The 25,324-nt window shown below is 38.8% G+C and overlaps 1 protein-coding gene across 1 annotated transcript; it reads left to right on the forward strand.

Annotated features, from left to right (window-relative positions):
- The first annotated feature begins 4,232 nt into the window (after positions 1-4,232).
- On the forward strand, positions 4,233-24,469 carry xkr7a (XK related 7a). Its single transcript, XM_026920286.3, has 3 exons — positions 4,233-4,719; positions 16,145-16,344; positions 19,849-24,469. Exons 1-3 carry the CDS (start codon positions 4,262-4,264, stop codon positions 20,814-20,816), a joined length of 1,626 nt encoding a protein of 541 aa, XP_026776087.1. The 5' UTR covers positions 4,233-4,261; the 3' UTR covers positions 20,817-24,469.
- The last annotated feature ends 855 nt before the right edge of the window (positions 24,470-25,324 follow it).

Raw genomic sequence — 25,324 nt, forward strand, 5'->3', positions numbered from 1 at the left:
TTATGAAAAGGTGTTATGTTTTTGGCCAAGTAAGATTTCACTTACAAAAAAATTGGCAATTGCTCCATTTAACACAAACTAAATTATATATAAATATAGAGAGGGCTAGGGTTTGAAAGAAGAGATAGTTCGGTATGCGCAAATGTAACTGCATATGTAAAATTATGGTGGCGTGGTAAGGCGGGTGCTCTTTTAAAGTCTAAGATACATTCACCCAACACTTTATTAGGAACACTAGAGTAATACTGGTTAGGGCCTCCCTTTGTTCTCAAACCGGCCTCAATTCTTTGTGGCATGGATTCCACAAGATGTTGGAAACATTCCTTTGAGATTCTGGTCCATGTTGACATGATTGCATCAAGCAGTTCCTGCAGATTTTTCAGGTGCACTCCCATGCTGCGAAACTCCCATTCTACCACATTGAAGGATGGAGGGATGAAGGAATGCACAAGGTCAGCAACAATACTCAAATAGGCTGTCAGATTCAACTGATGATTGATTAGTATTAACAGGCCCAAAGTGTGCCAAGAACACATTCCCCACAACATCACACCAGCTCCACCAGCCTGAACTGTTAACACGAGGCATGTCGGATCCATGGATTCATGCTGTTGGCATCAAATTCTGACCCTACCATCTGTGTGCCTCAGCAGAAATCAAGATTTATTAGACCAGGCTGCATTTTTCCAGTCTTCAACTGTCCAACTGCAGCCTCAGCTTTGTGTTCTTGGCTGACAGAAGTATAACGTGATGAGGTCTTCTGCTGTTGTAACTCATCTGCCTCAAGGTTTGACGTATTGTGCATTCTGAGATCCTTTTCTGCTCACCCCAGTTGTACAGAGTGGTTATCTGAGTTACTGTAGCCTTTCTGTCAGCTTGGACCAGTCTGGCCATCCACTGTTGAACTCTCTCATCAACAAGGTGTTTCTGTCTGTAGGACTTCCGCTCACTGGATATTTTTTCTTTATTGTACCATTCCGAGTAGACTCTAGAGACTGTGCACGAAAATCCCAGGAGATCAGCATTTACAGAAATACTCGAAATAGCCCGTCTGGCACCAAAAATGATACCATGGTCAAAATCGCTGAGATGACATTTTTTTGATGTGACCATTACCTGAAGCTGCTGGCCTGTATCTGCATGATTGTATGCATTGCACTACTGGCACTGATTGGCTGATTAAACAATTGCATAAATGAGTAGGTGTACAGGTGTTCATAATAAAGTGTTCAGTGAGTGTAATCTCTACAGTCTTCAGAGTGTTAACTCAACATTGTTGAGACTGCACCAGGACACAAGCTGGTCCACTGCTTGCCTGTTTGCTGCCTCATTTCCATTCTGTATGAGACTAATGTCTGTATGAGACCAATGTCCGATCATTACAATAAAATAAAATAAAAAACAAGATAATTCTTGTTTTATGTCGTTGACGAGTTGATGGTCTTCCATGGAGTGAGATCCTTTCCTTTCCATACTGAGGATGGGTCGTTGTCTGAAAAGTGATTTTTCAGCATACATTTGTTTGGCTGCTTTAATTGCCTTCTCTAGGTGGTATTTGGCCTTTCTTCATCTCCACTCCGGCATGCTTGAACCAGGGCTAGGCATTGTTGAATCTGACTAGGGTCTTAGTAGGAATGCAATTCTTTTTATGAAATCTGACAAATGAAGTCACAGTGTCCACGTATTCCTTGAAAAATGGCCAGTTTCAGAATTAAACGGACTCCAATCTATGGTGTCAAAACAGTCCTGCATGGCTTTTTTTCCTTCCATGGTCACACTGTGCACATCAAATTTTTGATCAATATGAATAAACAGATACTTATAGCATGTCACTATCTAGAGGACAGATTGAAATGGTAACATCCTATAAGTATCTGGATATTCACATTGATCACAAGTGGTCTTTTAAAACTCACTGTGAAAAACTTGTGCTTAAACTGAAGATGAAATTAGGTTTCCTTTATAGGAATAAATCCTGTTTTAGAAGGTCGTTAGTATAGTCTACCTTTTTGCCTGTCGTAGACTATGGTGATCTATGGTACATGACTTCCTCTGGCCAGTGTCTATGTATGCTGGACAGTGTATATCACTGTGCTTATGTTTTATTACTGACTTCAAATACTCTACACACCACTATGAACTGAACTGTAGAGTTTAATGGCCATCAGTACATGTGCATAGACAGATTCATTGGCTCACTTTTATTTACAAATCTCTACTAAGACTTGTTCCCTCCTATCTTTATTCTTATATTTCAAATACACAAAGTCAATACGCTCTAAAACAGGTTTCAGTTTTCTGTTCCCAGTGTCAGGACAGAACTGGGCAAAACAAGGGTTTAACAAGGGGTAAACAAGGGGTAATTATGCTGTCCTTTCAGCATGGAACACTGTACATGGGGACCTTAATCTAGCTGAACTGGTTTAACTGGGAGAATTAAAATCAGTTTGAAAGGATATGGAAGCTGGCTCCATCTGCTGCTCTATTTAATGTTTTTTTCTCTACTCTTTTAATGATATTATGCTAACTGTATTGTATCATTGCTTCATCTGTTTGCTTGTTGAAACTTTTTATGCTGCCCACTTGGCCAGGTCTCTCTTGAAAAAAAAGATTTTAAACCTCAACAAGATTTTACCTGGTTAAATAAAGGATAAATAACTTTTAAAATATTTGATAAGCACATTTTGCAGGCTTAACATGGGTAAGTTTTATTTGTAGAGTAAGCCCACTGGAATAATGTGCATCAGATGCGATACTAAAGACTTCTAAGTATAAAATTTCCTCCATGAGTTGTGTTTCACAGAAAGCTTGAGGTTAGCCTGTCTGTAACCTCACAAAATATAATATTAGTATCATTATACATTTCTCTTTAAATATACATCATAAACAAAAGAGTCTTTATTTTACATTTAAAATAATAGTTTTAGACCTGTTTATATTGTTATATACCATCCACTTTCAGCACTTGCATATCAGCTGTTGTCACACAAATGTATTTGTCCATGCAGGCATTCTAAACGTTAATATTTACCTTCCAATAAAGAAAAATCACATGAATTTTACATGTGAACAATCATATGTTTTTTATGTGTTTTTTTTTTAAAAATATATATATATATATATATATATTTTTTTTTTTTCAAATTCATTTGTTTTCACATGATTTTCTAAGGATACATTTGTTCTTCACATGTAGAGCATCTGGCTGGCTTTATTTCTCATGTGTGATGTCACATATGTTTATATTGTATATTATATTTCAGAGCACAACACGATGAAATGCACCTTAACTTGCACCTTTTCTCGTATGACTCACATACTGTAATCACATATGAAAAACTTATGATCACGTGAAATGTATGCAATTTCCACAGGAGTTCATAAGTTCTTTTGCTTGTTTGTTTGTTTATTTCCTAGTGGGAATGTGTTCATTTTCCCAGCCTGTAGAAATGGGTCAAGTGGTCATAATCAGTTATTAAAGCGTTAATGCGCTTATGAACACAGTGCCCAGCCTCCATGTGTGCCACTGTATAATTCTTGATTGCTTACAGTTGGGCTATCATATGAACAGGTTACATGGAGGAAATGAAGTTGATAGAAATCTAACAGAGGAGGAGAGGTGTGTATGGGTACTAGATGGTCTGTGGACCAGTGCACAATGAAGATTGGGCTATACAGCCAGTCAGCTTTAATAACTAGGGGGCGCCTTAAAAGCAATGGGACAGAAAAACTGACAGATCCTGTATATAGGCTACAATGCACTAGATCAGCAGAAGTATAATATCTTTAGTATAGGGTTGAATACGAGTGGGTTGAATTATAAAGCAGAATAAGCACATAATACGCTTCAGTCTAGTCCATCATGTATAGGAAGTAGTACACAACTGTATAACTCCCAGTGTTAAATTACTGCTGTGTTCATATAAATCCAGCTGGGAACATCTGGATGATTTAATTAAACACTGGTGTGTATAGAACTACACTAATGCCTCAGATTCAATGGTTTATTTTCATAGTACAGTATCCAGACCAGTCTACTAGGAAGCAGATGGATCCCATAGGAAAAGTGACGAAAGTCAGATGCTCGGAAAGGAATAAAACGATCCCCGCTGCATCTCAGCCCTTTTTCTCCCTCCCACGTCCCTCCCACGCATGCACACACTGACATACGACCCCCCCAATCTCTCCATCCCTCCCTCCATCCCTCCCTCCCTCAATCGCTCCCACATCACTCCTTTCTACTGAATTTTCTACAACAAACATGGCCGCGAAGTCGGACGGCACGGCCGTGCTGTTACAGAACGACGTCCCGCCGCTGTGCGCGCGCAGTCCCGGGCTGAGCTCGCCGCGCGGCCGCTACTCTCTGCTGGACTGCTGCTGGACGCTCGGCGCCCTCCTCGTCTTTTTCTCGGACGGGGCCTCCGACCTGTGGCTGGCTGCCGACTACTACCTGCGGCGGGACTACCGCTGGTTCGCGCTCACCCTCGTCTTCGTGGTCGTGCCGTCTGTAGTGGTGCAGGTGCTGAGCTTCCGCTGGTTCGCGTATGACTACTCGGAGTCGAGCAGCGCCGGTTCCGCCGCGGCAGCCGTGGTGGCGGCGTCCGGAGCTCAGAGGCGCTTCAGCACCGTGGAGAGCGGCGCCCGGAGCCGCTGCTGCAGAGCCTGCGCCTGGCTCTTCCACAGCATCGTGCACATCCTCCAGCTAGCTCAGGTCTGGAGGTAAGAACCTGATAACTACATAAGCTATACACACACACACACACACACACACACACATATATATATATTTGACATTATACATGATCATGTGATGAAAAGCTAACAGAGGAGCGCTCATGCCATGATAGCACGCTGAGTGGAAACTAGTTCATCATGTGTAGTACGCTAAGTGTGAGCTCACTCTGTCAGATAATCCATCAAATGTGCAAAGCAATTGAATCTTCAGTGTATTGCATTTCCTTTCTTTTTTCTTTTTCTCTTCAGACAGCTTTTGCTCTCATCCAAAGCAACACACCCACTTGAAAGCACGGACCGCTACACATTTCTCAGAGCAACCTTAATGGCTTTGAGGGATGACTGGTGGTGCTGACAGTGGGCTGTTTTAAATTAAATCTAGCATGCTTTGTTTAACATTTCAGCTCACACAGCAAACTCCCTAATCTTTAAATGAGCATTGCATTTAGCCCAAGCAAACACTTTAGGAATTTATCTACAATGTATGCCATACAAATTCGGACACATCCCTGTAGTAGCCAACAGTCAGGGGGTTATCCCAAGCCGAGATTGAGTTATGGAGATTGTTGTGAAGAAACATCCTCTCCATTATCGCTGTCCAGCATTTCCTGTTGTCTCGTGCCAGTTCATCGTCTCCTAGCCATGGAGGTTCCGGGCCCCTCCTCCTCCTCTTCCTCTCCTGAGCTTCTGGGTCAATAATCTCCCAGAGAGAATCGTCTACTCATCTGCTTATTCAGGCTGTCAGGCAGAAATCGCCTTAAGCACCCTCTAAAATCCCTTTGTCTTTTGAACATCGGAGAAGACAGGCTCAGAGTGATAGGAATGTTTTTCCTTAATTCTAGAAATGATTGTTCAAACTGGTGCGAAACAAGCTGAAGACTAAAAAGCTGGGGTTTTTAGTATACAAATATTTTATTTCTATATGTATGTTTTTACAAGGAATAAAAAATATTTAAACAATCAATATAACTTCAATGACAGACCCATTTACGTGGATACTCATAAGATTATTGTATCTGTCCTGGCCTAGGTGATGGTTAAACATGGGTCATTCTGTTCATTTTGTTTTGAATGAATCAAACATATATAACTGATCAGACAGGTACACTTCTGTAGGTATAGAATTACAGAGAATGTCTATTGCTATGTACAGTTTGTCAGTTGGCCTGTACCCTGTACATCAGTGAAAACAACTGACCTCACATGGTAGTGTTTGGTACTGGTATGGGTGGATTAGGTACAGTAGCATTGTTGGGGTATTAAACACTGTAACTGACCATTTTGTTAGACACTCAAACCTTGCTAGTCACATTGTAGGGGTGCTCTTGTCAGTTTTTGACCACTGATGCTATTTTTGGTTGCTGCACAGTTATCAAGTCAGTAGCAGTGATACAGAATTGTTTAAAAACCCAAGCAACTTGGCACCTGCCAGGACTACAAATACTACCGTGTCATTGTCACTGCTATAGTAAGAATGATCCATCAAATACTACGAATCCATCAGTGGACAGTGGTAGTCCTGAGGTGGTCCATTTCCATTCAGTGACATGATAGAAATATGACATAGCTATAGGTGGGCTACAATCAGTAATTGTATGCATACAAAGTACACCTGTATGCTAAGTACAGCTAATCAAATGGACAATTAGTGTAGATACAAGGCAGGAATATCTCATAAACTGGCAGCTGGCAGTGTGTATATCACAATACATTATATTATTTGTGTGGGTGGCTTGGGAAAACCCACTGGATGTCACTGTTGTTGAATTTAGCCAAAAAAGGACAATTTTGCTAAAATTGGGTTTTTCTGCCAATAACATTTACTTTAACACATCAAATTTAAGAAAACATAAATATATTTCACTAAAATTATGTGGAAATGCTTTTATTGAATTTGTTGCATGTCGGGTAATGAACAAATATAACAAGCATGGTGGTAAAAGCAGTCCGCCTGCCTGAAGATGTCTAAAATCTTGCTAGCAATGAGTGATTTCCTCATCCACACAGTGAATGTCACATTTTGATCAAATTGTTTATAGCTAAGTGCCATAGAGAAAGCCTATTCAATTCGGTCAGTTAGTAATCAGATACCGGGAGTCAAAATGTCCATGATGTTCCTGCGCTGCAGCTGGAATGAAATCATTAAATGTAAGTTTCTCCATTTTCACTTTAATAACTTGTGGTTGCTATACATGCAAGACAACTATATTTCATAGTTCAGGAAAGCCTGTAGTCTTCAGGAACTAATAGAAAATGTCAGAAATTCACCATGTAAAGGTTTTTCTCAATATTTAGGATGATACTGTAATACATATTACAGTAAATTCTATTTATAGTCCATGATGTTATTTGATCTTAAAAACAAAACTGTTCTTTCTTTTATAACATGTCAGAAATGTTTCAGGTTTTGTCACATTTTGATAGAAATGTGGTTTTCATCTGTTCTATATACAACAAATCCCTGTGAAATCACATCTCTTTCTATTGCTCAATGTACTCTACAAAGAGTACAGCTGTGAAGTGTGCAGCCAGCATAAATTTTTCATAGTGTAGCTCAGTTTTCATAGTGTAGCTCACAAACTTGCCACAATAATAAATAGTTTTTTAAAGGTCAAAACTCAGAGATATAAAGTAGCTGTGAATGTACGTAGGCTGGACTTTGTAAACTACTGTAAACCACTGGCAGGATCCTCACCTTGTCAGGCTGTGAGTGCTCTAACTGATTGTGATGGAGCCGAGCTGTTATGTGATAGGACACGGTTGTTGGCTGATCTGCCGTGTGGAGAAGGGTTAATGATGCTTACTATTGGTGACACTGTGGGCGTGCCAGCTATGTCAGCCAAATTCAGTTGCCCTTTTGTCCTAACACTCATACTCTTTCCTAAATTGCTGTGTCTGTATTACAGTTTGTCTTTAATTCACAATGCTATTCAGCAATTCTCTTTTTGTTTCATTCTACAGATACTCAATACATAATATTTTGTAGGTACTAAAAGAAAGATTAAAGAGAAAATTCTTCAACCTTTATGTTCTGTTTGGGTCCCATTCTTTTGTAAAAGATGATTTATTTTTTTTGTACACATTATTACACTGTCTAAGGACAGTGGTTGAACATTGGCAGTAAACATTTAAAATATGTGACTATATAACATCAATTCAAAATTACAAAGATTGCACTCTAAGTATTTAAGTATTAGGATTTAAGTATTTAAGTATTAGGATTTTAGCATGAGGTAGACATGAGGACAATGTATTATCAAAGATGTTCTTATGGAGATTTATACAACAGAATAAACACTAGAATAAAAATACCCCAGAGGGTTTGTGGCATCCATCCACCTTTAGACACACAACTATGGTAGTAACCACAAGTTTTTTCCTTTGAAACAGTAGTCCCACCTCTGAAAGGATGAATTATACAGATTTAGAGATTAACTTACAAATAATTTGACTGATGAATTCATGAACATTTATTCATGTTATACAAAAATACATGAATGACATAAACATTACACTTCTTTTATAAGTGAGTAAATATAAAATATCGAGATAAAATATCAATTATGCATGCGTTATGGCTGTGATATATCAAGATGAGGATGAAAAAAAGCTGGAGACTTGCTTTATGAATCGCATTTATGTTACAGAGATAATATTTCCATTTTGATCTAAACAAAATGAACAAAATTAAATTAAGTGTTAAAAATGGCTGATCTTTTTAAATATGAAACAAAAGATGATATGAGTGCCTGCCACATTCCCTCCATGTCTTATTTACACTTCAACCTGTGCACACACCAGCCATCTGCCAAGCATGTGAAGGTGTTTTGGGTGTCTACTTTTATAAATTATAAGTAATAAAATAAATAGTTTATATATATATATTATTTGTAGGCTGTTTTTTCTATATAATCTTAAGAAATCGCTTGGTTGCATGTAAGTATTGAATAGAATGTTGGGTATAAGGTGTGCTTTACTGATATAATGGCAATCGCACTTATAAATTACAAAGAAAGACACTTCAGGTCCAGTACTAAGTTCTAAAATGTTTCTCTTTCTCTCTCACACACGCACAGATGGCTTAAAGTTTACACCTCGGTTGTGTGGTGAGAAACTCAGTCTCACTTTCCTTTGTGCCATGTGATAAACCTGAATGATCAGATTCCTACTGCTGCCACACTCCTCAGTGGTTCTCAGCATGAGACTTTGTTATAAAGCTAGCACTCCCTGAGCTCTCCCTGTATTCTGGCCTTGTTTGATTGGAATTACTGCTAATGCCATTAAAGCTGACACTGGGCCTGGGCTCTTCACAGACCTGCATTAGAGAGATTACTGATGTTACTGATCTGTAGCCCAAAAGTGGGAACGCTATAAGAATGCTACTTATTGGAAAGTGCTACAAAGTGTGCTGGGTTTCAATGAGAAGCAGAAGTGTCCATAAAGATAGGTGTGTGTTGTGATTGTGACTTACCTAGAGATTTGTATAGTGAAGGCCCACATAAACTAAGGAAATATCTATAATTGGAGATATAGTGAAGCTTTCTGTAAGGAGATGTTTTTGGAAACTCTACAGCGTCAGCGCTTTGTAATGGTCAATAAGTTTTTTGCCTCAGGAAAGTGTTAAGGACAGAACACTTTGCATTTCTCAGTAACATGACAATCTATATTTTTGTGTCTTATTTACTTAAAGAGAAAGAGAGAACGAAAGACTCTTTACAGCTACAATTATGTAAGTGATAACAGGAACTAATATGACTAATGGATAATCCAGAGCATTAAATGTAACTATAAATGGTTAAAAAGTACAAAATGTTTCAATAAATTAAAAATTGTAATTGTTGGTAAATTGCTGTAAAGGGAATAAAACACTTCAGGTGGTAATGGCCCTCTGCTTCACATGTGTGTGTGTGTGTGTGTGTGTGTGTGTGTGTGTGGGTGCACGCATGTGCATGTGTGAATTTTTCATATTATCCTTTCCCAAGGGCATTTTGCTGGTTTACAAAATATGACAACATCTGAGAACAATATATATTTTCTTCTAAGGTTTTTGTCTTTAGTCAAAGCATAGCTGCTCAGCAAATGTAATTTTATAAAGTTATCTTCACATTACAGCAGTAGTTTATTACTTCAGTATCATATGATTCATAGAACTGCATTAGTCAACTAAGAGAAGGGGACTAGAGGAATTGCATTTCACGTGGCAATTGGTGTTACATCAAGATGAATTTTTTTGCTGAGTTGTTTTAAATGAAGCTACTCTTACACAAATTTTATGGTTTGCCACAAACCAATAGGGACTTTATAGCCAAATTTCTCTTGCAAATAGGACTATAAATAGATACATCTCTCAGAACGTGTTCCTTTTCAACTGGGCTGTGATTCAAATGGACACCGTGTGTGTGTGTGTGTGTGTGTGTGTGTGTGAGAGAGAGAGAGAGAGAGAGAGAGAGAGAGAGTGTGTGTGTGGAGTATTAGTGTGGGAGTATGAGCACAAGGACAACACACAAGAAACCTCTCATCTGTTATGGTGCGATAATTTCAAGTCAGTAAAAGTTCAGAGTTAACCTTCCCGATGGGTGAAGTGTGGAAGAGATGTTCATCATGTCTGCAACAGCTAGGAGCTTAAATCCTGCTTAAGACACAGGATTCAGGATTTCAGGATAAAACCATTAATTCAGAAGCCCAAAGATTAGCTGTGACAGGAAAATGAATTTAATAAGGTGGTTAATGGCTATGTGTGAGGCTATGTATGAGATGCTGAGCTTTTGTTTAGTCTGTGAGTGTGTGTAGATAGATGAAGTTATGCTTAAATGGTCATTAATGACTGTTGTAACAATATGACTCAAAGCAAGAGCTTCACATGCAGTCTGTTACCAAGCTAAATGACATAGTATTCTCCTCAAGTGTTAAAATACCATTTGAGAAACATATGCAGGCTTCAAGCTACTTATGAGCTTAATGATTTTGTGCAAAATATCACGATTTGACTATTTTTCTAAACAAAGTAAAACCCTTTGATATTTCCTCTGCTTCTGTTTAAAGGTTTTGAAAGAACAAACTTTTCTTGTTACATTAAATGTAACTGTACACATTTAAAAGTGCAATGTAATTGTTGGAAAATAGCTGTGGTATAAGCAGAATAATGCTTTGGTCTGTGCTGTTATATAAAAATAATCTACTTTGGGGTTGTAACCATGGTGGCCAGGTCTTAGCAAAGTTTCCAGTCTGCACAAAATGAAAAAAAGACCTGAATCTAGCCACATACAAGATAAGTTCAGGCACTGGAAAAGGGTGACACATGTTTTTCTTTGCATGGGGAAACAAGTTCACCATGGTGCATTTCTGTAATATGCCTTTTTTATATCATGACCTGGTAAGGACATTATCCACTCCATAATACCCCTTTCCTTCTATTAATCTATGCAATAGATTTTACAGCAAAAAAGGCTCTATACATTGTTGTAATATTGTCTCCACTTACACTTTCCCTTTGTATTTCCCTATAAAATAATTATAGAACAGCACAGTCCAAACTGTATTATTCCTTCCTTAATTTGATCTTTTCCCTTAGACTGCTGCAGATTGTACATTGTACCACATTTTGATCAATGTTTGATATAATATGCCAACATTGAATTTGAAACCTTCCATACCCTCCACTATACTGCTCAAATGTTCTTTTGGCCAGTTCATGAAAGCACAGATACAGAACATTCACATTAGAGATGACTACTGGTTACTGAGCACTTAAGTGAAAGCTTGATTGCTGTTTTAAATTCAGTAATTCCCCTAATACAGATGTAATTCCCAGCAGCACAAAAGAAATGAGAAAACAACAGTGCAAGAAAATTACCAACTTCCATTTTATTAGCATTTTTGTTTAATGAGTGTTACATGTCATCCTTGGCTGAGTTTGCTCAAGAAAGAAGCTGCCAACTGCGGTCAAAGACATATTGCATGCTGTATTTAATGAGTTGACACAAACAGTCATGTTAATCAGTAAAGAAAACCACAATCTAAGACTGCAGTAAATACATTTAGATACAACTGCCAGCAGTTTTTATTCATTCAATGTAACATAATAAAGGAAACGTGGGAGAAAACATGAGTGGAAAAAAAGAGAGGAAGTACAAGCTGTTTTTTGATTTAGATTTTGGTCTGTAAAAATTGACAGATGAATAGCACTGTAGTGGTGGTTTCTTCTTTGTTGAGCAAACAGAGTTGTTATCAAAATGTCACACTGAGTGTGCGGCTGTACCATGTATTTATTTGCACCTGATCTTGATTTAATCAGAAGATGTTCACAGAGTACAGCTAGCTGGGCATCAGTTGTCATCTGTTGACTGTGTGCTAAATCTTTCAGCAGACTGTTTGACCATCGCCAACCTGATTGGCCACATTTTGGTGTTACTGTGCTTGTTCTTTGCAATCAGAACTCAGCACAGAGCCAACAGAATGAGCTGGCAAGTTAACCACTGGTGAAAAAATCACTAGAAACCATTAGAGGGTGTTGATGTGTTTCTGGTGGTCTGTAATGGTAGTTTAATGGAATACATTGCTGCTAATGGCTACTGATGGCTTATCAAATTTTATTAGATGGTAATCATATACACAAAGAAGGCCTTATTGGGTTCTGATGGTATTTAACAGTAATCAGAAAATTGGATGGATGTAATGTGAAATAGGGAGGACACAGGTGCATACACTCAGCATGTTGTTTAATAGGGCAAATCCAATAATCATTGTCAATATTGCAGGCTGGTGTGAGGCAGACAGCAGTAAACAGGGATAATCCATGGCCAGAAATGAAAACATGAGAAAAAAAAAACAGAACGAAAAGGAAACAGGAAAACATAGCACAGACCATAGTCAATACAAATGCATGAAGGAAGAAACAGACAAACTAATCAAGAGCTGAAATGTGAACAGGTGCACACAACAGGGAACAGACCAATGACAAGTCAGGGGTGGAGAGAGTACAAAGGCACATGTCAAATCACAATACATGACATGAACACAAAACAAACCAAACGAAACCTGTGCTAGTTGGGCTGGGAACTGTGCTGTGCACTTGAGAGGTGGAATTCAGAAACTTACAGGAATCTGATGACAGCTATTAAGCCAATTCCCACTAAAGGTCCATTATAAAATGGTTTCCATCTTCATGTAAGAAGAAGGGTTACTTTACTACAATCTCTAAGCATGATGTTTGTGCAGGGCTTTTATTTCCTTCCCATGTGGCCTCGCTGATCCTTATAAAAAGAGCACTAGTTAAGGAGTAATTTAAGAGGCAAAGGAGCCTGATTATGTATTGACCAGACTGATGAAATTGAGCCAGTTGATATTGAAGGACAATTGACCAGCCGTGTTCTCTCAGTAATGGAGCAGGTTAATTGGTCTGTCTGATGGTTGGTGAAAAGCGATGATGTCCAGTACCTCCTGCAACCCAAAGATGAACTGCAGAGCAATTGGGTTAGTGAACCTGCTTCGACTGCTCAGCAACACAAGGGACAGAAATCAATAATCCATGACAAACAGTGGAGTTGCCCTTGTTTAGAGAGGCTGAGCAGAAAAAAAACCTCTCAGTAGAAGCCATGTGCAATCTCTGTGTGAAATCGAGCCCTGTCACAAGATTTTCTCAGAATGTTTTTTGTTAAGTAAAGTAATAATAGCCTAAGCACGTCAGCCAAAATTGTTGCCAGTTGCCACAAAAATCAAAACTGGAAACAAACACAACCATCTTTAACTGAAATCTGTGTTTCATTGTGACCTTGGCTGAAACTTATTTTTGATACACAAACACCACCAAGCCTAAGATATATATATATATACATATATATATATATATATATATATATATATATATATATATATATATATATATATATATATATATATACATATATATACAGAAGAAATGATTTTTACACAGGCTGTATGTACACAGGCTGTATGTACATACACATATATATATATATATATATATATATATATATATATACATATATATATATATATATATGTATATATATATATATGTGTGTGTGTGTGTGTGTGTGTGTACATACAGCCTGTGTAAAAATCATTTCTTCTGTTTTAACTGGTTTAAGAATGATATGTTGGGATTGGAATGCAAAAATAGAAACATTCATATGGTAACATAACATATTGGTTCTTGTCTGAGCAAAATTCTGCATTTCCGAGCCCTGATTGAGATTTTTTTTGCCTACTGCAATGATTGTCTAAATACTCGTTAATAAGAAGCTGAACTTCTCCTCATTGGTTTTCATGTCCCAGCTAGAGATTTTTTAATTAATAAGAAAGTGGCATGTGCAGTGCTTGATTTTAATAACCTCGCTCCCAGAGAGACTAAAAAAAAAATTGCCCTCAAAGGAAGGAGGTTTTAGGGGATCTATTGGTTCACCAAGAACATTCTTCAGCTTCAAACAAAAAGTGAAATTAGCGTCACTTGTCAAACGTGAGCCATTCATGCTGTCATCCCTGGCACCGTGGATGTGTGCTGCTTGATTGTCTTTTGAAGAGCTGTCTTTTCACTCACGTTCATCATGGAGAGAGCCAAGAGGAGGTTGTAAAGCAATTTTATGTAAATCATCATCTGGAGGTGAATCATCATGCCAATCTTCTGGCTTCCAGCCAGCACTCTTATTACATTTATTTTCTTTGCGAGAAAATTACATATTTTGTCTCTTTCCTGTCAAGAGATGCAAATCTAACACAAATGAATGAAGGTTGAAAATGTTTAGAACAGTTATGTCAATTTATTAACCGTTTATCCTAGCTTGTAGACAGTGTGATAATTTTTTTTATACATTTGCCACATGTTTGCCTTACATGTTTAAAATCACTGCACGTATGTTTTTCAGAAGCTCAATAAGCCTGGGACGCATAGTATTAAGCAGATATATAAGGAAAAGGGATCAGTCATCATTATAAGTGTTGAAACTGGGGTGTCTGTTCTTCCATGAGTGTATTCATACATTAACACAGGGGTGTCTGTTCTTCTAGTGTGTATTCATGCATTAACACAGACTAGACATAAATGTATGTGCCTGAAGCTTTGGAGCTAAGGACAAAATGTATTTGTATGCTAGAACTCACTAAAGTTCACTGGCATGCTGCACAAACAAGGGGCAGGGATGTTTCCAGAGACATATTGCAGTTATTAAAGGCTCTTTCCAGAAGACCTAATGAAAAATTATACAGCATCTATAAGTAACTACTTGAAAAGTAAACATCATGTTTACTTTTCAAGTAGTTACTTATAGATGCTGTATAATTTTTCATTAGGTCTTCTGGAAAGAGCCTTTATGAGCATATCCTGTCATAACCTCCCTCCATTTTCTCCCTTGTTTGGTCTTGCCAAATCCCCACCCATCCCCCAACCACTGCTAATGATGTGCTATGGATGTGTCAGCAACATGGGTTTAAATAAATTAGCCCCAATGAACATGAAAGATAGGTCACTGATAACCGGCATCAATCTGCACTCAGGGTTTGGAAGAAATCAGCCTCTTCTTCATACTATTCTGTAAATTTTTTACTTATGAAAAAATGTAAGTACTTTGTGCTACTTTTGTTCTAGTTTCTGCAAAAATAAAAAAATAATTCACCTTAAGCCATTTGTTAACAGCAAATAAAATGATATGTAAGCCAAAAATGGAGCTATGTTTTTATGTATTTTTGCCTTGAAAGAGGGTGTGGGGCTATTTCCACATATCTACATCGAGAACTGGAATTCTTGTACTTGTGAGAGGAAAAGTTGCACTTGCTCTCACTGTGATAATTAGCTGAGTTCTGCCAGGCTTTATTAATATCAGTGAAAGTGCATGTTCCTGTTTGCTTATTAGGGTGCCCTTTTCTGCAATTGTAAGCATGGTTGGGAAGTGTTTTGTTTCGGTGAACATAATTGGTTATGAATATGTCAGTGTTTTTTCCGAATACTCGTGCATTTTTGGACTTACTTCTGAAAGGTTTTGGAATTCTCTTATAAAGAATCTTAGGTTAATAGTTAACTGTTTGTAATCATTCTATGACATTAGCCTATTTTTGTGTGCTATGAAAGTGTATTCTCTGTAGATATACTGTATCATACCCAACCCCCACTACAAAGTTTCTCGGTCTGGCTTGCAGGCTCCACAGATTCTCAGTACTCTGCTCTGTGTACAAATAAGAGAATGATTCTCTTCAGTGATTTTTTCCCTGATTTTTCTTATATGGCGCAAATATTAAAGAAATATAAACAATTACGATATGAATGTTAACTATAAAAACCTGATTCATTTGAAGCCTCTTCTCTTTCCACCTAATCATTCAAACTTATTTCTAACTCTTTCTTTCCTTTCCATCCACCTCTCTGCATTCATTGTCCTGCATCTTGGGTGCCCCTTAGGTACATCCATGCCCTGTATCTTGGAGTGCAGAGCCGATGGCGGGGGGACAGCGGACACAGACACTTTTACTGGCGCATGATGTTCGAGAGTGCAGACATCAGCATGCTACGGCTACTAGAGACCTTCCTGAAGAGCGCTCCTCAACTTGTCCTGCAGCTCAGCATCATGGTCCAGGCCATGCAGGTCCTCCCTTTACAAGGTGAGTTACATTGCACAGGCTTGTCTTTACAAGGTGAAATTCTATAGACAGGTGAATTGCTTGGCAAGCTAATCTTAGCATAGTGTTAAAGGCCTTGAGCTCAGGTTTGAACTGCAAACCACCAGAATGGCATATCTAAAATGATGCAAATGATCAAAAGATCTATATCTTCAAGTATGTGCCTTTTTATTACCCTTCTGTCTGTGCAACTTTAGTCCATAGTGATTAACCCAATCTCTGTCTGTTAATCAGTATTGCAAGCTGAATTCAGACTGACTTCAGGCTTTGATTATTAGATTGTATCTGGTTAGTATTCATTGCCACAGTGGGACTCATTTAGAAACTTAGACTCACTTAGCATTCATTAATGAATATATCCACCAGATTTGCGTTACACTGCATGGCACTACACTGCGGTTTGCTTTCAGTCAATCTGCAAATTAGCTGGAGAGAGATTTCTGCTGCTTATAGAGCACAACTTATGTTAATAGCTGTTATAGGCATGAGTAGCATGCTTAACGCTAACTCTGTTGATGTCAGATAAAAGTCTTGTCCAGTGCTTATATCAAGTGTTTAATTAGCTGGAACAGCTCCCTTATAATCATTATAATAGAATATGAAAGATATTCATTGGCTATATACTCGACAATAAAGTTGAATCAAATCTAATCAATCACAGCACAGGTGAGAACACACTAAATAAACAAAAGACACAAATCACATAGGTAAGTACCTCACCTATATATATATGTGTGTGTGTGTGTATATATATATATATATATATATATATATATATATATATAAGGATTCTTAACCATGAACTGCTCAACTCTATACTTCCATTTTGTTCTGCATCACTTTGGATAAAATGCCTGCCAAGTGAATAAAAGTCATATAGCTCTGAGAGGTTTACGAGAGCTTGATATTAATGCAAGCTTAGTTAAGAACAGAAAACTCTTAAAGTTAGTGATGGATTTGTTCAATCTTCCTGCATTTAGATATTCTTTTAGAGGAATTGCTCAAAAAAGGGATGAACATTGTCCTTTTAAGCTAATGCACTGTATATATATTCATTGTCTATGCAATCTATAGAAGACATTTTCATCATTTTTACAATTAAATATATATTGTATATGGAACATACACTATATTACCAAAAGTATTCGGTCACCTGCCTTGACTCACATATGAACTTAAGTGCCATCCCATTCCTAACCCATAGGGTTCAATATGATGTCGGTCCACCTTTTGCAGCTATTACAGCTTCAACTCTTCTGGGAAGGCTGTCCACAAGGTTGAGGAGTGTGTTTATAGGAATTTTTGACCATTCTTCCAAAAGCGCATTGGTGAGGTCACTCACTGATGTTGGTCGAGAAGGCCTGGCTCTCAGTCTCCACTCTAATTCATCCCAAAGGTGTTCTATCGGGTTCAGGTCAGGACTCTGTGCAGGCCAGTCAAGTTCATCCACACCAGACTCTGTCATCCATGTCTTTATGGACCTTGCTTTGTGCACTGGTGCACAGTCATCTTGGAAGAGGAAGGGGCCCGCTCCAAACTGTTCCCACAAGGTTGGGAGCATGGAATTGTCCAAAATGTTTTGGTATCCTGAAGCTTTCACTGGAACTAAGGGGCCAAGCCCAACTCCTGAAAAACAACCCCACACCATAATTCCTCCTCCACCAAATTTCACACTCGGCACAATGCAGTCCGAAATGTACCGTTCTCCTGGCAACCTCCAAACCCAGACTCGTCCATCAGATTGCCAGATGGAAAAGCGCGATTCATCACTCCAGAGAACGCGTCTCCACTGCTCTAGAGTCCAGTGGCGGCGTGCTTTACACCACTGCATCCGACGCTTTGCATTGCACTTGGTGATGTGTGGCTTGGATGCGGCTGCTCAGCCATGGAAACCCACTCCATGAAGCTCTCTGCGTACTGTACTTGGGCTAATCTGAAGGTCACATGAAGTTTGGAGCTCTGTAGCAATTGACTGTGAAGAAAGTCGATGACCTCTTTGCACTATGCGCTTCAGCATCCGCTGACCCCTCTCCGTCAGTTTACATGGCCTACCACTTCGTGGCTGAGTTGCTGTTGTTCCCAAACTCTTCCATTTTGTTATGATAAAGCTGACAGTTGACTGTGGAATATTTAGGAGCAAGGAAATTTCACGACTGGATTTGTTGCACAGGTGGCATCCTATGACAGTTCCACGCTGGAATTCACTGAGCTCCTGAGAGCGGCCCATTCTTTCACAAATGTTTGTAAAAACAGTCTGCATGCCTAAGTGCTTGATTTTATACACCTGTGGCCAGGCCAAGTGATTAGGACACCTGATTCTGATCATTTGGATGGGTGACCGAATACTTTTGGTAATATAGTGTATTTATATTAACTAAATATAGATAAAGACTATGTTTTATGGTACAGAGATATATCCACTCATCCAGGACAGTACGTATTTAATGTGTATCAAGCTGATTCTGATATTTAGTATAATATCTATGTTCAGTACCAATTCTAACATATGACCCAAGCGCTAAGTCCAGCTGAAACATGAGTTTGATTGCAAGGCTTAAGAAGTTTGCTGTATTTGTATTGCTCCAAGAACAGAAGCTTTGAGTGACAGTTTAAAATAAACACACTTAGAGGCATTTTATCCGAACATTAAACGAGGAACTCTGACACAAGAGAATACCCTGAGGTGCAATCTCTGTTGACAGGCTATTATTTCATCTGATGACTTTCTGTCTATATCTGCAAAAGACTTATGTGTTTAGGTGGCATGAATCAGCATCCATTCACCTAGGCTAAGTAATGCAAATAATAATATAATATTCATTATATACAGGCAATTATATGTCCATAGCTAGCTCTAGAAATGCAATAAATATTTCCAGCCTTCATACCACGATGATGGCATACAGTTTCTGTTTTAAACTTTTAGTCAGCAGTATAGTTCTGGCATTTCTTGTTCTGTGATGATTACTTTGTGCCATGTGTTTCCAGTTTAAAACACACAAGAACAAGAATCATTCTGATCTATTGGATGATTCAGAAAACTCAAAGAGCTGTGGAATTGCCTGGGCTTGTGTCTGTGGCATTCATTAGCTAAGCTCCCTCAGTTCTGCTTCCTCTTAGCCAGATGAAGAACTGCGAGATAGTGATTAAATATTTATGAAATCACTCCACAGCACTCAAATACAGCCACTCTTATTTTTCTACGGGGTATGTGTTTTATGCTTGATATTGATTTATTCCTCTCATTCGATTAAGTGCAGGTCATTATTGACACTAAGCAGTAGTGACAACAGCACATCCATATTGCACTGCCCATATACTCTCATTTTCATTCCTGACTTTTATTATCTTGTAGCACTGTGTTCTGATATTAAAACTATTACTGGTGTTACCACTGAATATCAGTTATCATTAATGGTGCTATATCATATTGCCTTATTATAAATCATCATAAAAATTTTGCTTACTTCCTATCCTCTCTCTTAGGCCTGTCTGCTTCTGCCTCACTGGTGTCTCTTGCCTGGATGATGGCATCTTACCAAAAGGCTCTGCGGGACTCCCGCGATGACAAGCTGCCCATGTCTTACAAAGCAGCAGTTGTGCAGATGCTTTGGCACTTGTTCATGGTTGGGGCACGTGCTATGGCGTTTGCGCTGTTCGCCTCAATCTTCCAACTCTACTTTGGGATCTTCATCGTGTCCCACTGGTGTGCCATGACCTTTTGGATCATCCAAGGTGAGACTGACTTCTGCATGTCCAAGTGGGAGGAGATCATTTACAACATGATGGTGGGCATCATTTATGTGTTCTGCTGGTTCAGCGTGCGAGAGGGACCCACACGTTGCCGCCTGCTTCTCTACAGCCTTATAGTACTGGCCGAGAATGTGGCCCTCACTGCTGCATGGTATTTGTACCGTGGCCCACGTATCTCTGACTTCTATGCTGTGGTGGTGGTGTGCGTTGTGGCGTGTAGCTATGCCCTGGGTACCTTCTTCATGTTTGTGTACTACTGCCTGCTGCACCCAGAGGGCCCTGTGACAGCTGCCCATATAGGATGTTGCACAGTGGAGCGGGGTGCTGTGTCAGAGGCTTGTCTCTCAACAATGACCTCTGCTCCTCCTCCAGATGTGGTGAGCAGCCCACCCAGGACGTTGCAGAGGACTAAAGGAGGAGGAGAGCAGGAAGCAGCCAGTGAGGGGGCGGACGTCTTTCAAGTGCGCCCCCCTGCTAGTTTAAGGACTCCTGCACCCCGCCCCACCCCAAAGACAGAAGGGCCGGTTATTCGAATTGACCTGCCCAGGAAGCAGTACCCTGCCTGGGATGCTCACTTCATTGACCGCAGGCTGCGCAAGACCATCTTGGTCCTAGAGGGTGCAGCACCAGGCACACCCAGGATCCAGTACCGTTGTTTGGGCACGCCGAAGGAGGTGATGGAGTATGAAACAACAGTGTGAATGCCACACATTCTCACAAGAGAGGCCACCTGCTCTCTTACTCCAAAATGCAGGAAGCTGTCATTGCATCAGCCTGCAGTCAGATCACCCCAGTGCAAATGGAGTTGCAACAGGCAGAGGGAGAGGGAGACAGAAGAGGGTACAGACAGTGCTGGTCAGGTCTCATCATATGGCCTCTTCTTTTTTTGTCTTTAACATCTGTAACGATATGCATTGTAAGCAGTGGTATCTGAGTGGTTAAGGCTTCTTGCTAGTGACAGGAAGGTGGTGGGTTCAGATCCCAGGGCTGCCAGAGAGCCTATAGTAGTAAGTCACTTTGGATAAAAGCATCCACAAAATCTGTAATACTCCAGCTTTTTTCAACCTAATCTTTATCTAACCTCTTAGTAACCAGGGCAACTGTTCTGAAGCTTTGGTTTCCAAGTTATATGAAACATCAGACTTGGGCTAGAGGTGTTTTTCACAGAGTGTGTTCTTGGTTCTTTTGCTGTCTGTTATTTCAGACTCTCCAGCCCCTGGGGAAAAAAAAAAAAAAAAAACAGCTCAATGGCTCACACCTCACACAAATAATAACAGATTTAAAACAGGACCAGCAGGAAGATTACTGCATTACACTGATACTTTCAATCACCCTACATAGTGCATTACGTGTACTCTAGTGCACAGCATTTGATATTCATCCACAGAAAAAAAATACTTTAATGAGTATAATGAGTATAATTTGTTTTTAAAAAGGTCTCTTGACAGGATGTACACATTTCACTTGGGACTTAAGTAGCCATCTTGTTTAAACCTGAAGTGTCAAAGAACAGATGACTCTTCACAGTATAATTTCTCCCTCACTTAAATTTTCTCTCTGTTTTTCCCAAAAACTAAGCCTAACAGCACTCATCTATTTTAGTCTAATAGCTAATGATAGAATATTTTGGCTGTTCAATTGAATATGTTTTTCATTCTGTAGTCCTACTCTAATGATGTCACCTAGCAGTTCAGGACTGTATACAGTTACTGACTGTAGCCCATCAGTCACTAGGCACACCATGTCAACCCCCTCAACCCTGTCTGTGAATGGAAATCGACACCCATAGGGCCCCTAACCAGGAATTATTCAGATGGTGGACCATTCTAGCACATGGTAGTGTGTGTAGCACTAGTATGCGTGTGTCATTTTGAGCAATGGTTTTTAACACTGTGCATGCCAACCTTCTTACACCACTTTACAGGCATGCAGTTAGAGACTCTAGATTATCTTTTTATTATTTCTATGCACAATTTATGTCAGTCCTCCTCTAGTCCTTCATCTGTGTCAGTTACTGATCACAGCACTGCTTTTGGCTGGATAGTTTTGGTTGATGGACTTTTCAAACCTCTCAAGTAAACTACAATCGGTCCACTGCAGAGAATTGTTTATCTCCAAAGAGATCCTTTCTCATTTACCTGATAAATGGCTAATATTGTAGTGTAGGTCCACGTGTACAGTATATTCACATATTTTACATGTTACATACGCTGCAGATGAAGTGGATACAGAATAGGTTGATAATGCTGGAGTATTCCTTTAATGAATATAAAGTGTAGTATGCTGTTTTTGGTAATCCCATTTTGTGCCCCACAAAATATCACAAGCTACTGGATAAAAGAATCATATAGCATGTCTGCTACAGAGACCTAGAGCGTGAGGCTAAGAGGTTAAGACGCAAAGATGTTGGAGATCACGAAGAATACATCATGTTGTGGTAGAGTACAGTGATGATGCTCTAAAATATCTTCATAAAATTGGTCCTGTTCCAAACTGCAACTAAAATATTTGCCTGATTCTTAACTTTTATTTGCTATTTATTTATGGAGACTGAGGTATTGTAGCTTTTAGGTGAGGTAACATTTATGAACAAATAGATTTATTCATCAGTGTTCAGCCCATGACAAAATATATATATATCAGATTAAAAAACAAAAACCCACCAGGTCTAAAAGAATCCAAATATGAAATTTTTTCTTAAGGATTTAATCCTTCAGACAGACACAAGACATTCCTCATAAAAATGATTTAATATACTTCTGCAGTATTTTACAGATGATGTCTAAAAGCTAACAGGGCTCAGATGTTTCAGGTCCCAACTGGACTATAGTGCATTTGCGATGAATCAAACTGTAGTGTATGTTTACATGTTTAAAGTCATTCTCTTTTTTATAATTAATAAAGGTTAGCATTGAGGTTACATGGCCATGAAGATTGGATCAACATGAGCAATAAAATCAGAGGTTCTTGCATTGTAAAACTGCAATTAGAAGGATTTTCCACCAACATATCTGTAAATTGTTGGTGCATCATTTCACTGATTTCATTACCTTCATGTAAGCATTAATCATCATATGTGATACATAGCATGATGTTTACATACAGTTTCTAAGCTGATTGTCTCTCACCAAATCTCTGTGTGTGACATAAACACACATAAGCTACCGTTTGGACCATAACTGTATGTCTCAACTTGTTTTCTATTTTCAGAATGTGTAGGTATGGTATTTAAGCTTTTTATCATAAAGATGAAACAAACTCAACGAAAATATTCCACCAAAATAATCAAAAGAGGTGCATAATTCAAAAGACAAAATTCCATTTGAGCTCAATGAGGATGATGAGCTATCAGGCAGAAAGGCTTAATAATGAGAAATTATTGTATCATTGTAGTATATTGTAATGGCATGGATTTGTGGTGCTGGTAAGCAAGGCGGTGCATCCATAAATACAGAAACATAACCTTTCACACAGCATTATCTTTACCTGCACTGTCTCAGTACTGTGATACCATGTTGGTGCTAGCTGTAACACCTCAGCACAGCCTTCTGTATGCCATATTAAATCGATAAAGACCATATTAGGTACACTGGTTTATGCTGGATTGAACTTGAGACACATTAGCTAGATGAAAAGCCTTACACTGCTCATGCCAATCTGTGATTGCTGTAAAAAAAAAAAAAAGATGATGGACTTAAGCCATGTGTGTGTGAGTATGTTATTTGGAAGATAATTAAAAAAAAAAAAAAAAAAAAAAAAAAAATATGTGTTTACTGGCTTGACCAAAGAGTGTTTTTCCTTAGAGTGTCTTCTGTATGCTGGAAATGGAAGTGCATTCCTCAATAATGAAGTCAAAATGCAAATGTACAAATGGAAAACAAGGGATTTCAGTCTCAGCTTATGTCCATTTCTTTTTCTCAGTGAATTTAGTAAGATGGAAATACTGCACTCATGTGGAATTATACTGAATAGCACCTCAGAGACCAGACGATTCAGGCTAGAATATGAGTTGTTATAATTTCCAATTTTAAGAGGTGTTTTTGATAGATAGATAGATAGATAGATAGATAGATCTGTAATTTACCATATAATAAGTTGATTTAAAAAAACTGTTAAAGACTTAAACTCACATGGATGCCACCATTATTGGTTTTTAAACTTTTATTAGATCAGACGTCCAGCACAGTCAGAGGGCAGTGCAGAAGCCAAGCCACCATACTCTACTGAACCATTTAGACTTATTACAACGTCTCAGTATTTATATTCATACACTTACTTACATTACTTACATTTCTTAAATTCAACGTCAGTTCATTTGTTTCTGCTGACCTCTTGTGCCTTCTGTCTATTTAAACTCCAGGTTTTTAAAGACATCCGAGCACAAGATGTAGGCAGTAACACTGAGAGGCACAACCTAGATTATAGGCATCATATACTGGGACTCCATAAATGTGGGGAAGGTGGGGAACCTCAGAACTTCTCCCTAGGATGAATTTCCCCTGGAACAGGCCCCCTCCTGGAGCAAAATTTGCTCGGTGGTGAGTCTAGGTGGCCAAAAATTCCTACTGCCACCCCTGGTTATATACATCTATAAGGAATATGGGTTAGACATTGCCAAGGCCAAGGGAGGAAACAACAAAGATCCTTCATGTTCAGACAGATCCATAAGCAATAGCAGTAACAGAAATAATAAGTAGAAAAATAGATGTTAATATGAAGAAGCAGAAAACAGCACAGGTAATAGTGTAAGTAATAGTGGTGTAGCACTCTTGTGAAATGTGCAAAAAAACATCTAAAGGATGGAACATGATAAATTGCAGCAGTATGAGGAACTAAAAGAGGAAGTAGAGAGAATATGCAAGGTTAAACAATGATTGTGCCAGGGGCACTTGAGGCTCCATAAACTGGAAGACTGCTCCAACATAGTTTAGGAATGACATCAGTCTCAGTACCGAAGAGGATCAGGATTACAGCAACAGCAAAAACACTGCACCACATCCCAAAGTGCAGCCATGTTGTAGGAAGCCTGAGTGTGTGAATGTGTGCTATGGAATAGTTCAGGAATAAAAAGCTCCATATGGATATACATGGCTGCAATAAATACACAAAATATTATTGTACACACTGAAATAATGTTCATTAAATAACTCTGTACTGAGGGAGTCTGTGGAATTTATTTTACAGTTAAAGGGGTCCCTGGTTAGAAAAA

This window comes from Pangasianodon hypophthalmus, chromosome 16, assembly GCF_027358585.1.
Source record: "Pangasianodon hypophthalmus isolate fPanHyp1 chromosome 16, fPanHyp1.pri, whole genome shotgun sequence".
Taxonomy (NCBI): domain Eukaryota; kingdom Metazoa; phylum Chordata; class Actinopteri; order Siluriformes; family Pangasiidae; genus Pangasianodon; species Pangasianodon hypophthalmus.